The sequence below is a fragment of the Microtus ochrogaster genome, chromosome 5, assembly GCF_000317375.1.
Source record: "Microtus ochrogaster isolate Prairie Vole_2 chromosome 5, MicOch1.0, whole genome shotgun sequence".
Taxonomy (NCBI): Eukaryota; Metazoa; Chordata; class Mammalia; order Rodentia; family Cricetidae; genus Microtus; species Microtus ochrogaster.
Window position 1 is genome coordinate 77,319,012 of NC_022012.1, and position 15,567 is coordinate 77,334,578.

Genomic DNA, 15,567 nt, shown 5'->3' on the forward strand with positions numbered 1-15,567 from the left:
TTGGTGAAGATCTTCTCCCAGTCAGTGGGTTGCCTTTTTGTCTTAGTGACAGTGTCTTTTGCTTTACAGAAGCTTCTCAGTCTCAGGAGGTCCCATTTATTCAATGATGTAGCCAGGCCTTCTTGCACTAAAATCTTGTTGCCTCTGGGCTATTGCATTGCTGCACACCCCCAATTGGGGCGTCAGAGCTGGGAGTGCTTGAACATTGCTTTAACAGCCCCGCCCTTCTCAGGGTGAGGGGACACTAGTTCTCAGAAGGGCAGTGCTCCAGTTTCATTCTGTTGCATGACCAGCACTGTGACCAGAAGCAGCTTAGAGGAGAGAAGGGTTTCCCTCAGCTACTGGGTTACAGGCCATCGGGAAGGAAGGCAGGCAGGGCAGGAGCCTGAAACCAGGCCTGCTTGCTATTCAACACACATTACCCCCGACAAAGGAATTTGATTCACACAGAAGTACTGCAGAAGGAGGACGCCGCTCTCTGGCCCATTCCACTCTTGCTTAGTTAGCTTCTTTACACAGCCAGGACCTCTCGCTCAGGGCACGGTGCAGCCATCAGTGCGAATGTGTGTGGACCAGAGTTTGCATCCCAGGTACCTATGTAGATACCAGGTGGATTGGGGGGGGGGGGCCTCCTGTAATTCTAGACTTGGAAGGCAGAAACAGAAGATCCCTAGAGAAAGCTGGCCAGGGAAGCAAGCCATATTGGTGAGCTCTGAGTTTGATTTAGAGATCCTGTCTCATTAAATAAGGTGAAAGAGCCATGAAGGATAATTTTACCTTGGGCCTCTACAGGTGTACACACACACACACCATGAAAATGGGAATATAAATATATATTTATATTATATATATATGTGATGGAAATGTATATATTTATATTATATATGTGTATGTGTATTAAAGCAAGGTGAATGGCTCCTGAGCAATGATACCAGAGGCTAACACACTCACACATGCACTCACACAAACAAGCAAAGATGAAGACACAAAGTTGTCAGTTCCCCTTCATCGTCCCTTCCCCTCTCTCCTCCACCCTCTTCCCTCAGCTGCATCTCCTGCCTCTGCTGCCAGCCCTGGCTCAGTGTGCCCTTCAAGGGGAGCTGCTGACTACCCTGCTATTCCCAGAGTAAGTCACTCTCTCCAAGTGGCACTCTGAGCTGAAAGGCTGTGTGGATCACACCATAGTCACCTAGGATGAGGCTGTGCCCCTTGTGAGTTAGGAGAGCAGCGGCTCTTACCCAGGAATTGTTGGCCAAGGATCATAAAGATGGCCCCCCCTCCTTGCTAACTCAGAGTATCCCTGTAAGGCAGTGAGAGCCAAGCAGGGAACTCCGAGGGCTACCAGAGGGGTGTTCACACAAAGCCCCTTTCTTTTCTCAACAACATGAAGTTCAATCAGAAAGTTGCTGCTCCAGTTTCAAAGCCTTCAGCTTGGGAGGCCCCTCGAATGCTCAGGAGGAGATGTGACTCACATGAGCATGTGCACATGCACGCACACACACACACACACACACACACACACATACACACATACACGCATATGCATGCAGGAACATGCTTTGGGCACGTGGCTTGGCGCCTGCTTCCCTGTGGGCAGGGCGATGCAGTGCCTACTTTCCTCCTTATGATTGACAGTACTAAAGCGTTCGTATTATCTAGAGTGCTGAGGTATGCTTCCTCTCTCCTTTTACAGAGATGTCACAGCTCCCACCAGCAAGCCTCCCATCCCCTCTTAGTGGTGATCCAAAGAGGTCATCTCCTGGGGAGGGGAAGGGGCAGTGAAGCCCTGTCGCCAAGTTCCTCAGGGACACCTTATCAGCTCCCCTCCTTTTCTTTCCACTACCAAGTGACAGGGAGCCAAGCCCTTCACTGTTGGGGCAGCAGCTTGAAGCCCCACTGGCCCTAGGGACCAAAGGATAGACTAGTGTGAGACCATAGAGCCAGAGAGATAGCATTGTTCCTCTGTCCCCTGGGCAGCACAGATGTCCCTCTCCTACGTGCACATATGGCATCTCCATCATTTGGAAGGTTTTCCTGCCTAGGTCTGCATGACCATAACCACATAGCCTTGCTGTGCCCTGGCTCGGAGACTCCCAGAAATTATCACCCTTCAAGAGGAAGGCCCCCTACCCTGGAGGATGTCTGAACACAGAGTCCCAAACCCTACAGAAGGCAAGGACCACATTTTAGATCTGCCTAGCTAAGCTTTTAGCCTCAGCTGTGAACTAGCCTTGTTTATAAAGTGACTCTGTTTGGCCAAACATGGAGAATTCAAGACCAGCCAAAGCTACATAGAGAGGCCATATCAGAAAATGAAGAAATACAACGGTAGAGGCTTGGTTTGTAGCTCAGGTGGTAGAGTGCTTGCCTAGCATGCATGAAGCTCGAGATTTGATCCCCAGCACTGCAGAAACTGGGGGAGGTATCCTATACTTGCAATCCCAGGACATTTGAGATATAGGCAGGAGGACCAGACATTCAAGGTTATCTTGAGCTACATATCAAATTGAGGCCAGCCTGGGCTACATGTTCTAGAAAGAGGAGAAAGAGGCAGCATGTTAGCATGCCTATCAAGAGCCCATCACATAGACTTCTTATCTATCGCTGCAGCTGAGAGCTGGGGGCTGGGGCAGTAGAGAGGGAAAGGACAGAGAGTGGGAGAGAACGGGGGAGGGGGAATGAGAAGAAGTGGGGAGGCGTCGGTGGAGGTGATGTCAGCTGAGATGATGTCCCTGAGGGCTCCCCTGGAGTAGCGGGGGTAAATTCAGATGTGGGAGACTCAGGTGCATATGCTCTGTGTTGGGCATGAGCTGGGCAGCTCAGCACTGATTGCCTACGTCCTTGGAGGTGAGGGGCTATTAGCCTTCCTTCTCTAAGAGCAGGTGGAGGGGGCACAGAAATTCAGAGTCTTGTCCAAGCACACAGCTGATCTGCAGAAGGATGAGACTGGGACCTAGGTCTGCGTAGCTTCCAGCCTAGGCTTGTTGCCCTTCCCTTGAAGCCGTAGGAGGTCTCACAATGTGGTCCTCACTGGAAATGAGCAGGCCCCAGGACCCAGCCACAGGAGGCACTGGAGATGGAGGTTTTCTGAGTTCTCTCACTTGTACCGGGTTGGGTGCCCTTGAGGATGTGGGAGGGGCTGGGCCTCCATCATCCCAGGGACCTGACAGGGCTTCCTGAGTGTGGAACCCTGCTGGGCAGGCCAGGAAGAACTGCTGGAACTCAGCTCTGATCAGAAGGCCTTGGTCCCTCTTCCTGCTGTCGCCAAGAGGAATCTGGCCCCCTGGGCTGAGGGCTATATCAGCAGCAAGAAGGGGTCTAAGGTCAGCTATGAGGCTGGCCCTGAGGTTGAACTGTGGCTGGGCAGGAAAAAAAGAGCATGCCCAACCAGAATGGCACTGGACAAAGCTAGAATGGGCAAACACAAGCACCTCCCTATGGAACTGTGGAACCTAGAATGTTCTATCTGGCAGGAAGGTGGCTAAGCAGGTGACAGGCCCACATTATATTTTTCACATCATGTTTATTTTTTAACTGATCTTTCCTTTCTTTTCTTCTTTTTTTAGTCTCATTAGCACTCATTCACAAAGTATTAGTGACATCAAGAGTCTGGAATATGTGTTTTGTTTTGTTTTTTTATTTAATTTTTCCGAGACAGTGTTTCTCTGTAGCTTTGGAACCTGTCCTGGCACTAGCTCTTGTAGACCAGGCTGGCCTCGAACTCACAGAGATCCACCTGCCTCTGCCTCCCAAGTGCTGGGATTAAAGGCGTGCGCCACCACCATTTTTTTCTAATGTAAATTAAAATAAACCTACAACAGTTAAATTTAAAAACTTCATCTCCTAGTCAAGTGTGCTAGCACAGGCCCTTAATCCCAGCACTCGGGAGGCAGAGGCAGGAGATCTCTGTGAGTTCAAGGCCAGCCTGGTCTACAGAGCGAGTTCCAGGACAGCAAGGAGAGGTACATGTTAAGATCCTTTTGTCTCCTAACTGGGTGTGTTGTAGCGCTTACCTGTAATCCCAACACTCAAGAGGTGGCGGCAGGAGATCAAGAGTTTAAGGTTATTCTAAACTACAGGGTAGCCTGGGCTATATGAGATCCTGTTCAAAAAAAAAGTATAAAGATTCTTTCTTGACATTTTGGCTAAGATAAAGTACAGAGTTTGTGAGCCAGGTCTGTGGTCACTACACAGGACCATTGCCGAGTGCCTGCCGTGTGTGCCCTGGCTGGGCTCATGCCTGCATTGGTAGGGCTTCCCTGCAAGAGGCACTATCTCATAGATGCCATGGCTCCTCCACTCACCCTCCACATGTATCAACAGTAAAGTCTGCTGACTAATCAGAGGCTAGACCGTGGACAGTGGGCAGGGAGGGCTGAGGAGATCCTACTAGAACAAGACTCTCAAGCTTCAGGGAGCTTCTCTGTCATTTAGGGGTAGGCAGGGAAACTGGGTCAGCATACTGAGTGTTGGACCCGACTCATAAAATACTGCCCTGGATTGCTAGACCCAGCCTGGGACCCGGGGAACTGCATCTTCAAGAAATGACACAGGAATTCAGAGACCGCCCCTATCTTCAGTGATTCTGATATAGGTGATCTTTGGGTCACATGTTGAGGACTTCATTCCAGACTCAGAAGGCTCAATGCTCAGTGCCTTCCCATATGCATACTCAGTTGTGTGGCCTTGTGCCAATCATTTAACCTCTCTGTGGACGGTAACAATGCTGGTGGTGATGGTGGCCATGAGGAAATGTAGTGACTTCCTTCCTTGAGCATAAGGGGCGCCCCCACCCCTGCCGCTGACATTGTCCTCTGTCTTTGTGGACACTCAGTCTACCTAACATCCAGTGCTGAGTGAAATGAGTTTGGGCAGTCAGGACACCATCACGTGTGCGTGGCTGGCTCACTGTGTCCCATGTCATTGTCACTGGTAGTGAGAGGACCCAGTACTCTTTCCAGAATAGTGTTGGGCATGTGGACAATAAACAGGAAAGTTGTGAACATCCTCCTGCTGGGCTCTGGGTCAGAGAGACCCTCTCAAGCAAGCAGCCAGCACACAATAGGCCCCACGCTCTTGGCGGCTCTGTCACCTCTCATCCCCCATGAAGGTGAGCCTGAGGGACCATTTGCTTGCCGCATCTCTGACTCTCCAGTACCCTGGCCAGCTGCTTCATGGATAGTCAGCCTAAACTTGCCTCTGTCGGTCCCTTGCAGATGTCCTGGCGACCGCAGTACCGCAGTTCCAAGTTCCGGAACGTGTACGGGAAGGTGGCCAACCGGGAGCACTGCTTTGATGGGATCCCCATCACCAAGAACGTCCACGACAACCACTTCTGCGCAGTCAATGCCCGCTTCCTGGCCATAGTCACCGAGAGTGCAGGAGGTGGCTCCTTTCTTGTCATCCCCCTGGAGCAGGTAGGTGGCCCTGGTTCCCCTGAGACTCTGAAGGAGGGCAGGCCTGGACCTGGGAGTCCTGAGATCTGCATCTAGATGGGCTTGGAGGACTGGAACACTGTATCTGGGACTAGCCTGACTTCTGCCGTTCTGTCTGTGTCCTTTTGGTACAGATGGGAGGAAAGCCGAGACATCTATGGGTACTTTGGAATTTGCAAAAAAATATTGTACACTTCGGAACCACCCTCTGCTTTGAGGCTGGCCACCATCTGCTGGGTCCTGATGCCCACTCCCTGCCTGGAGGCTTTCACCACGGGGGCTGCTTACGTGACTGCAGCAGGTTAAAACCCACAAAGCTTATGGCTGCGATTTTGACACCATAGCCATTCAGGCACAGTCCCAGGAGGCCTGTGGGAGGTCACGAGCCCCAGGCAAAGGGCTTGCTGTCAGTTTTACTTGTTTATGCCTGAGCTCCTGTTCCTGGCCTGACTCATCCCGGCTCCAGGAGGAGGTGCTCATAGAAGCAACACTGGTTCGAGAAAAATGCAGTCAGCTGGTAGGGGGAACAATTTCCAGGCTTTCTTCCCACAGAGGGGGCACAGCTTTGGGGACTGCATAGGACACATCCTCTTTCCCACCATAGGGTCAGCTACAGTGGTCATGAGGATAGCACTAGACCTCAGAAGGGCCTAAGGAGCAGGGATGTAGAGGCTGAAGGTATGGGCTTTCACATCTGCCAGCCAGGAGGCCTTCCTTACGTGTGTCTCTCTTGCTTCCCTGTATTGCTAAAGCAGGTTGTAACTCCTCTCCCTGCACTGGCCACATGGGCCTCAAGTGGCCCCGCAGGGGTGTCTTGGTGATAGTCATTGGTGAGCTACGCAGTAGGGATGGGTTGTTGTTTCCTTGGTGAAGTTGGCAGCTTTGCTTATGGACCTCTGAAACACAGCTTGCCTTTCTTTCCAAACCAGATGGCCTCAGTTCCCTGCTATGGGAGCTAGCTCAGCTCCGGGCAGTTGTGCAGGCTTTTGGGCCCCTGGGACGCATGGAACAAGCCCACTGATGCGCCACGTCATGTTCTACTTCATGACTTACAAAAGCCGACACTCGGTGCCTTCTCGTACAGCAGAAGTTCTAGGTGGAATCAAGATATAAATGTTTAAATGGGGCAGAGGCAAGAGAAAGCAGAGAGGAAGAGAGAGGGGAGAGAGCCTGGTAGGAGGTACACATCCTTAATCCCAGCTTTTGGGAGGTTGGAGCAGGTACAGGAGTGAGGTTTTTATCAAAGGAAAGAAAAAAGAGGCGGAGTGAAAGAAGAGTGCCAGGTGGCAGGAAAGAATGGAAGGCATTTAAAAAGGTTTTTATAGTAATTTTAAAATTATATTTATTGGGCTGGAGAGATGGCTCAGTGGGTAAGAGCACTGACTGCTCTTCCAAAGGTCCTGAGTTCAATTTCCAGCAACCACATGGTGGCTCACAACCATCTGTAATGAGGTCTGGTGCCCTCTTCTGGCCCGCAGACATACAGACAGAATATTGTATACATAATTAATATTTTTTTAATTATATTTATTTTGTATGTGTGCATGTATGTATAATGTATATGTAAATGTGTGTGCTCTATATGTAGTGTGTGTGTATGTGTGAGTGGTGTATATAGGTATATATATGTGTGTGAGTGGTGTGTGTATGTGTAACGTGTGTTGTGTGTGTGGTGCATGTGTATGTGTGTATTGTGATGTGTTAGTTGTGTGTATATGTGTGTGTGGTGTGTGTGTGAGTGTATGTGTGTATGTGTATTTGTGTATTGTATGTATATGGTATGTACATGTGTGTGTGGTGTGTGTAGTGTTTGGTGTGTGTATGTGGTATATGGATATGTGTGTTGTATATGTGTGTGTAGTGTGTATAGTGATTGGTGTGTGTGTATGCATGTGGTCTGTGGTATGTGTATGTTTTGTATGTATGGTGTGTGTATGTGGTGTATATATATGTGTGATGAGTGAGTAGTGTTAAGGGTGTGTTTGTGTGTGTGTGGTGTGTATATGATGTATATGTGATTTATGTGGTGTGTGTGTAGTGTTTGGCATGTGTATATATGTGGTATATGTGTATTGTGTGGCATATGTATATGTGTGTATGTATGTGATATGTGTGTATGTGGTGAATATGTATAAGTGTATATGGTGTATGTGTGTGTGAATAGTGTGTATATGTGTGTGAGTGTATGTGGTCTGTGTATATGCGTGTGGTTTATATGTATGTGTGTGTTGTATATGTGTGTGGTATGTATGTAGTGTTTGGTGAGTGTGTATATGTGTGTGGTATGTGTGAATGAGTATGTGGTATGAGTATGTGTATTTGTGGTATGTGAGTAATGTTTGGTGTGTATAGTATGTGTATGTATGTGGTGTGTGTATGTGTGATGTGTGTGTAGCGTGTGTGTGGTATGTATGCAATGTGTGTGGTATGTGTGTATGTATGTGGTATATGTAGTGTGTTTGTGTATGTAAATGGTATATGTGTATGTGTGTATTTATGTGATATGTGTATGCAGTGTGTGTGTGGTGTGTGTATTATTTGGTGTGTTGTGGTGTGTGTGTAGTGTTTGGTGTATGTGTATGTATGTAGTGTGTATGGTGTATGTATTTATGTATGTGGTGTATGAATGTGATGTGTGCACTGTGTGTATGTGGTATATGCAGTATGTGTGTATACATGTGTATGTATGTGGATGTGGTGTGCATGTATATGTGTAATGTGTGTATAATATGTTTATATGTGTGTGTTTGCATGCGTACATATGTGTATGGTGGGGGGTAGGATATTGCCGTGGTGCATGCGTAGGATCAAAAGGCAGCTTTCAGAAGTCAGTCCCTTCCCTCTGCCATCTGGGTCCCAGGAATGGAACTCGGGTCGTCACAGCATCTTTATCCACTGAGCCGTCTCGCTGGCACCAGGAGAACACCATGCTATGTGGAAAGGCATGGTTTGTCAAAGCGTCTCCCCAAACCAACCGGGAAATGATTGATACAATAGAATAGATTTGCAAACAACTAAACTCCTGTGCCACAATGAGATGCCTGAACAAAATGAAAAGGAAACCATGTGTTTGAGCAGAACATTTTCAGTGCATAACAAATGAAAGGTGTGTGTTCTGGAACATAGGGAGTCCAGAAAGCACAGTACAGAAGAAAAGTGTACAAAAGACATGCACAAGCAATTCACAGAGGATACACGTTTAACAGAAAGTGCCCAGGACTGCGGGATGTGGGGAACAGGTGTGCAGGGCTCTCGGCGAGATAGAGTGAGTGAGGTGGCTGGGAGACGCCTATTCACCTCTCACAGCTGCCAGCGCTCCACCTCAGGATGCTGTTCGGGCAAATCGTCTTCGCTGTATTTAAAATGTTAGCAGATGGTGTGGTGGAAGAAGCTTATGGTCTCAGCACTGAGGAAGTAGAGTTATCCCATGATTGCCTTTGGGTTATGTACTAAGTTCCAGCCAGCCAGGACTATGACAAGATCCTGTCTTTAAAAAAGAAAAAAGAAAGAAAATATCAGATATGGTGGCACATATCTGGAATCCCAGTACTAGGTGGTAGAGGCAGGAGGATCACATGTCCAAGGCCTACTTGAGCTACACTGGGACCCTGTCTCTAACAGATGCACACACTCAAATGTTTGCAACTTTAAAAAAAAAAATTTTTTTTAAACAGGGTCTCACTACATATAGCTATGGCTGGGCAGGAACGTGCTATGGGGACCAGGCTGACCTTGAATTCACATTGATCCGCCTGCCTCTGCCTCCTGAGCACTGGGATTAAAGGTGTGTGCCCCTGTGCCCAGCCTGTCTGCAGCATTTTTAACCTCCAGTATTGTTGTTATTATTTTCATCAGTAGAAAAAAAAAAACTTCTGTGGAAAGTTGTGTCTTAGTCACTGTTCTATTGCCGTGAAGAAACACAGGGCAACCCCTGTAAAAGAAAGCATAATTGGGGGCTTGCTGGTAGTTCCAGAGGCTTCGTCTGTGATCATCATGGCAGGGAGCGTGATTGGCAGGCAGCGTGGTGCTGGAGCAGAGCAGAGAGCTCCATCCTGATCCACAAGTGAAGTGAGAGAACTGGACTTAGCACGAGCTTCTGAAACCTCAAAAAACACCCCCACTGACACACTTCCTCCAGTCTGGCTACACCTAATCCTTCTAATCCTACCAGAGAGTTCCACCCCAAGATATGAGTTTATGGGGGCCATTCTTATTCCAATGATCACAAATTGCTTAAAAGCTTCTAAATTCTGTGCTCTAATTAGAGAAGTAGCCCTCCCTGGAAGCAGTGGCACACACACAAACACACACACACACACACACACACACACACACACACCCTCTCAACCTCATTTGTTCATATTCTTGAGGATCCACCATGCAGTGGGTACCCTGGATTCACAGGTGTACTGTAATAGTGAAAATTTGCCTAAACCCTGCCGGCCCATCACGGAGGAAGCAGGTGGCACCACTCCCTTCTCATGGGTTCTGTGGTCACGCAGACAGGCCCTGTTCCGCAGTCTCCAGGTCATTTTCCACATCTCTCGGTGGTGAGGAATCCTGAAGGGTTTTCGTTTACCTGGGTTACATCTGTCATCATGGTGTGTTCATCACAAACATGATGTCATCTTGGACTGGGGAGGCAGCTCACTTGGTAGGGAGCTTGCCTAGTATGCACGGAGCCTTGGTCTCAAGATCCAGTGCCGCTTAGACCAAATATGGTGGCTCAGGCTTGTGATTCTCCCAGGTCTCAGGAGGAGGAGGCAGGAGGATCAGAAGAGCAAGGTTATTCCCTGCTACATAGTGAGTTTGAGGCTATCCTGAGCTATAGGAGACCCTGTCTTTAAAAATAAAATCTTTAAAATATGTATCAGTGAGCTAAAGTAATAGGAAACTCATTTCACATACCCCTGGAAAACATAGATATTTTATGAAAAATAATATTTTAGTGAGAAATAGTATTTTCTAGAGCCCCAAAAGTTAATGAGGGTTTAAGGACAGGTCCGGGTGGTAAAGGGTCCACCTAGTGTGGGTGGTTCTTGGTTAGGTTCCCAGCACTGAAAAAAAATGATTGAGAAAGGGGCTGGAGAGATGGCTCAGCGGTTAAGAGCATTGATTGCTCTTCCAAAGGTCCCGAGTTCAATTCCAGGCAACCACATGGTGGCTCACAACTATCTGTAATGAGGTCTGGTGCCCTCTTCAGGCATGCACGCAGACAGAATATTGTATACATAATAAATAAATTTTAAAAAACGAATGAGAAAAACAGCACTGTTTTCTACTTTTCAAAATCCCTTTTAATATTCCTCTGGCCTGACGGAGGGGCTAGATTTTCACATCTGCTTCTGTAGTCAGCCTGTGGCAGTATCACAAGAGAAATTGCTTTAAAAATCCCGTATACAAGTAGAAAAAGACAAGATCTCCTGAGTAAATTGGGAGCATGGGGACCATGGGAGAGGGTTGAAGGGGAGGGGAGAGGAAGATAGGGGAGGCAGAGAAAAATGTGGAGCTCAATAAAATCAGTTAAAAAATCCCATATGCTCATGAGACTGGACAAGCAGGATGGAACGTGGGTGCTGTGCCCAAAGTGGTTTTGGCCCCATGGGTCCCCTGAAAAGGTCTTGAGTTTTACTTAATGTTTTATTTATTTATGGAAGGTGTCTTAGGTAGGGTTTCTATTGCTGTGAAGAGACATCATGACCACAGCAGCTCTTATAGAGGAAAACCTTTAATTGGAACTGGTTTACAGTTCAGAGATTCAGTCTAGTATCGTCATGGTGGGACATGGCAGCTGCCATGGTGCTGGAGAAGGAGCTGAGAGTTCTATATACTGATCCGCAGGCAGCAGAAGGAGACTGCCACATTGAACATGACGAGCCTATATGATACCTCAAAGCCTGCTTCTACAATGACACACTTCCTCACACAAGACACACCTACGCCAACAAGGCCACACATTCTAGTAGTGCCACTCCCTACAGGCCAAGCATTCACACACACGAGTCCATGGGGGCCAAGCCTATTCAAACCACCACAAGAGGTGACAGCAAGTGCCGTGGCACTCCGAGGAGGTCGGAGGACAACCTACCACAGTTGGTTCTCTCTTGACACCATGTGGGCACAGGAATCAAACTGGGGATATCAGGTTTGACAGCCAGTGCCCTAACCAGCTAAGACATCTGATCGGTCCCTGGAAAGGTCTTGAAGAGCCCCCAAAGACCCCAGGTCACATTTGGAAATCACACGTGCAGACGGACATTAATGAGAGAAAACTGTGTCATGTCCTGTTTTGAGAGGAAATGCATACTTGATCTCATTTACAATCCTTATGTATCTAGAGAAGGCCAAAGGAACATTAGTCAGTGTTAAAGGTGATTAGTTCTACATTTTAAATTTCTTCTTTTTTCATGATTTTGTTTTATGATGAGGACTTAACGCATTCTGTGTAGAAAAAGCATCAAGTTGGGGGCGGGGACAACATGGAGGGCGGAGAATACAAATCAGCTGGGACAGTGTTTGTTTACAAGAGGAAGGTTCAGAAATTTGTAGGAGGCCCTGGTCCATCCCAGGGTGTGCAGGGTGTGCATGTCTCTAATCCTAGCACTTTGGAGAAGGAGAAGTTCAAGGTCATCCTTGGCTATGTAGCAGGTTTGAGGCCACCCTGGACTACAGGAGACCTTCACAAAGGACAAAGACAGGCCCTGTTCACAAAATCTGCAGACAGCTGTAATGGCAGGAATGAACTCAATCTTACTTAATACTTAGAGATTCGGGGAGCCACCTCCATCTTCCATGTGGGGAAACTGAGGCTACAGAGACCACAGGAGCTAGGCCTGAGGTCAGCTTCCAGGCCAGGAGAGAAGTTGACTAAAGCCAGCTCTCCCAGTTCTGCATCCACGCCCGGCAGTGCTGTGATACTGATGTCCAGGTCCTTTTGGCTCTGGGTGGGTTTGGAGGAGTGGCCAGTCTTCCTGGGTTCTTGCTCAGCCTCTGCTGTGGTGGCCAGCGCCTGATGTTTTCTTAGTTAACATGCAGCTACCAGCTCCCGCCTCTAAGGAGCGGAATGTTAAGTTGCAGATGGGCAAGCAGTCAGCGCCCTGATTGCCTGGCACGGCTGCCGTGGCCTTATGAATATTGCAGAACCTAGGCACTGTGCCCAGAACCTCATTAGCCATCCGGCCACCCAGTGCCTTCCCCTTCCTTTCTGCACTCCCCAGGGCTGAACCAAACCCAGAGAAGACCAGGGCTGGAAGCACAGGTCCTTGCCAAACACTAAGTGGTTCCTAGCCTAGACGTCAAGTGTCTAGCTCCTTCCCATGGCCAAGAGGGAACTGTGCAGTTGTCACCTGGGAACTTTTTGAGAGTGTAACACCCTGGGAAAATGCAATTGTTTCCCCATTTTACAGAGAAGGAGACAGAAGCACAAAGGGATCCGTTTCCCCCAGGCTGCAGCACACGAGTAGCACAGCTAGAATCTAAAGCCCCAGCTCTCCCGGATGCACGGCTGGGTACTTCACAGAGGATCAGAAAGGGACACTTCTGCAGGCGCATCTGTTCCTGTGACTGGAATACAGAGCTCACGCTGCCTGACTCTACAGAAGCCACTGATCAGAAACAGGAAGTGACTCTTTAAACTGCTGTCTATCCTGAGAGCCAGCGGTTGGGGAAGCCAGACCACGCTGGTTCCCAAATCTCAATACACCTTTCCATGACATCACCAGCTTGTATATTCTATACCAGAACAGAGGCAGTTGGTCACGCATTCCAAAATTTGGTGGTGTCCCTCTGGGCCTGTTGTTAGCCTTCTCTCTGAGCCTCTCTACAGAATATAAATGTCCCTATCACTCTTACTCTGGGGAGACTTTACCATGTCCTGGCCAGAGGCGAGGAGACCAGGTGGAGGAATGACGCGAAGGCGCCACTGGTCAAAGAGAGACGGGGAAGGGGTCCTGAAGAGGAAACCAGACAAGTTAACTTCATTCCTTTAGCCACAGTGCAAGGCCTGGGGCCTCAGTACCATGCTGGGGATCTTGGATCCAGGTGCTACCAGGTCTGATCTTCGAAAGGCCCCATGGGTATCCCACAGGTGGATCTGGGGGGTGGGTATGACCATGTGGGTCATGCATCTGGTTCAGCATCACCTCTTATCAGGTGGATGAGCATTTGAGTTCAAGTATCTAGTGCTCCCACTAGTGGGGAAAAGTAATGAGGTGTGATTGCACCCTCCGTACACTGGAGCCTCTGACTGTCTATTCTCAGCTGCTATTCACCCCTGGGTGGGGTCAAACTCACAGCTTCCCTGCCTCCTGCCCATCCTGCCATGGCTCAGCCTGCAGAGAAGTTGCTTCCTTCTGGTCTTGGGTATCGGGGAAACACATCCCACGACCTGTGACCTGGGTCTCACTAGCCAGAGTTAGGTTAGAGCCAGCTCTGTAACCTGATACTCCTATCTCTCTCTACCTCCCAAGTGCTGAGATTACAGACATAGCACACTGTGCCTGGCTCCATGGCCATCTCTTACCTTTTGTTTGTCTCTGATCTCTGGAGGAAGCACAAATCCACCAGGCAGTCTGAGAACAGCAGAGCTCTGGAGAAGTTGTTCAGGATGGTGACTGGGACCCTGTCCCAATCTCTGACATGCTATTCAGCTGCTGTGTGATCTCTGGAGTCACTTACCTTTCTGACGCCCTGGGTTTCCTATCCACAAACTGGTCAGGATGGACTCCATGTTCTATAGAATTCTCTGTAGCTCTCACCTTCTGTCCCCTCCTAACAAGCACCGCTCTATTCAAACTTGTCCTCGCCAGTGTTGCAAGTCAGTGCTGGACAGCAGACAAAGACAGCTGCTCTCTCTCAAGACCCATCTCAAATGCCAACTCTTGTGAGACCTTTGCCAGCCCAAAACCTAGCTACAGATAGTCTATGTTTCCCCTCCTAGAGCACTTGCCTGCTTCTCCATTCACCATATGGCTATACCATCTATCCATTCATCCACCCACCCACCCACCCATCCATCTACCCACCCACCCATCCATCTACCCACCCACCCATCCATCCACTCACCCATCTACCAACACACTCATCCATCCACCCATCTAAGAACCACCAACAAATGCTGATGCAGCACCCACTCTCTTTCAGTCACAGCTCCTGCCCAGGGGATGGTAGCGCAGAATTTTAATCCCAGGAGTTAAGGCAGGCAGATCTCTGTGAATCTGGGGCCAACCTGGTCTACAAAGTGAGCTCCAGACCAGCCAAGTCTACGTAATAAGACCCTGCCAAAAACAAAGAAAAAACTAATTCCCACACCAGGGATGGAAGTAAACAAGACCAAGCCCTTATCCTCATGAGTTCACAGTCTCGTTGGCTGCCTTGGTGGTGAGGGTATGTCTAGTTTGCACAGTGGCAAGAGACCAGCTCTGGATGGGTTCACACCTGGCACCTTGGGCTGACCCGAGACTTGTCCTAGATGCATGGTCCCTCTCTTCCCTTACAGAAGCCTGCTGACCTAGCAGCAGCCTATACTATGGAGTTCGGTCCAAAAATCACTGAGCCAGGCAGCTTCACAGCTCATAGCATGCTGGGATGCCCAGCCTAGAGGACTACAGTGAGATCAGCCTTCCTGCTGCTCCACCCTCCCCTGAAATCAGCTCTGAACTCCTTCCCACTTAGACATCCCTCTTCCCCCCCCTCCCCCTTCTCCTAGGAAATTCAGAGAGCTTTTCCAAATCTATTTTTCCCATCTTTCCTCAGTCATCTTTGTTCTGCAAACCGCCTTCCACTTGGTGCAATTTGCATCTCAAAGCCTGTGACAGACTGAGTACAGGAGATGACTTTGGGAAAGGGGAGTTTTGGGGGGAAGGGGGAGAGAGAGAGAGAGAGAGAGAATGTACCAGAAGTCCTAACTTCATTCCATTTGTCTGAGACCTGAGATTGACAGTCTTGCTTTGTGGTTTTTCCTTTTTTGGAAGAATATATGCTTATTTTTGAAAAAAAAAGGGGGGGGGGTGAAGAAGATAAGCCCTTGCTTGGAAATGGAAATGTCTCCAATTCATTTTCTTTCAAAGTTATGAGATATGGTACTCTCTGGATTTGGGGGTCTCTAAGCCAGGGATGCAACACAGCTGGTGGA

General features: G+C 48.7%; 1 protein-coding gene across 1 annotated transcript in view; it reads left to right on the plus strand.

Moving 5' to 3' along the window:
• The window catches only part of Coro2b (coronin 2B), a 114,146-nt gene that overhangs the window by 47,760 nt on the left and 50,819 nt on the right, over positions 1-15,567 (plus strand). The window contains exon 2 of the mRNA XM_005347799.2: positions 5,217-5,417. Within this exon, the coding sequence (XP_005347856.1) occupies positions 5,217-5,417 (201 nt within the window). The remainder of the gene's footprint in view (positions 1-5,216; positions 5,418-15,567) is intronic.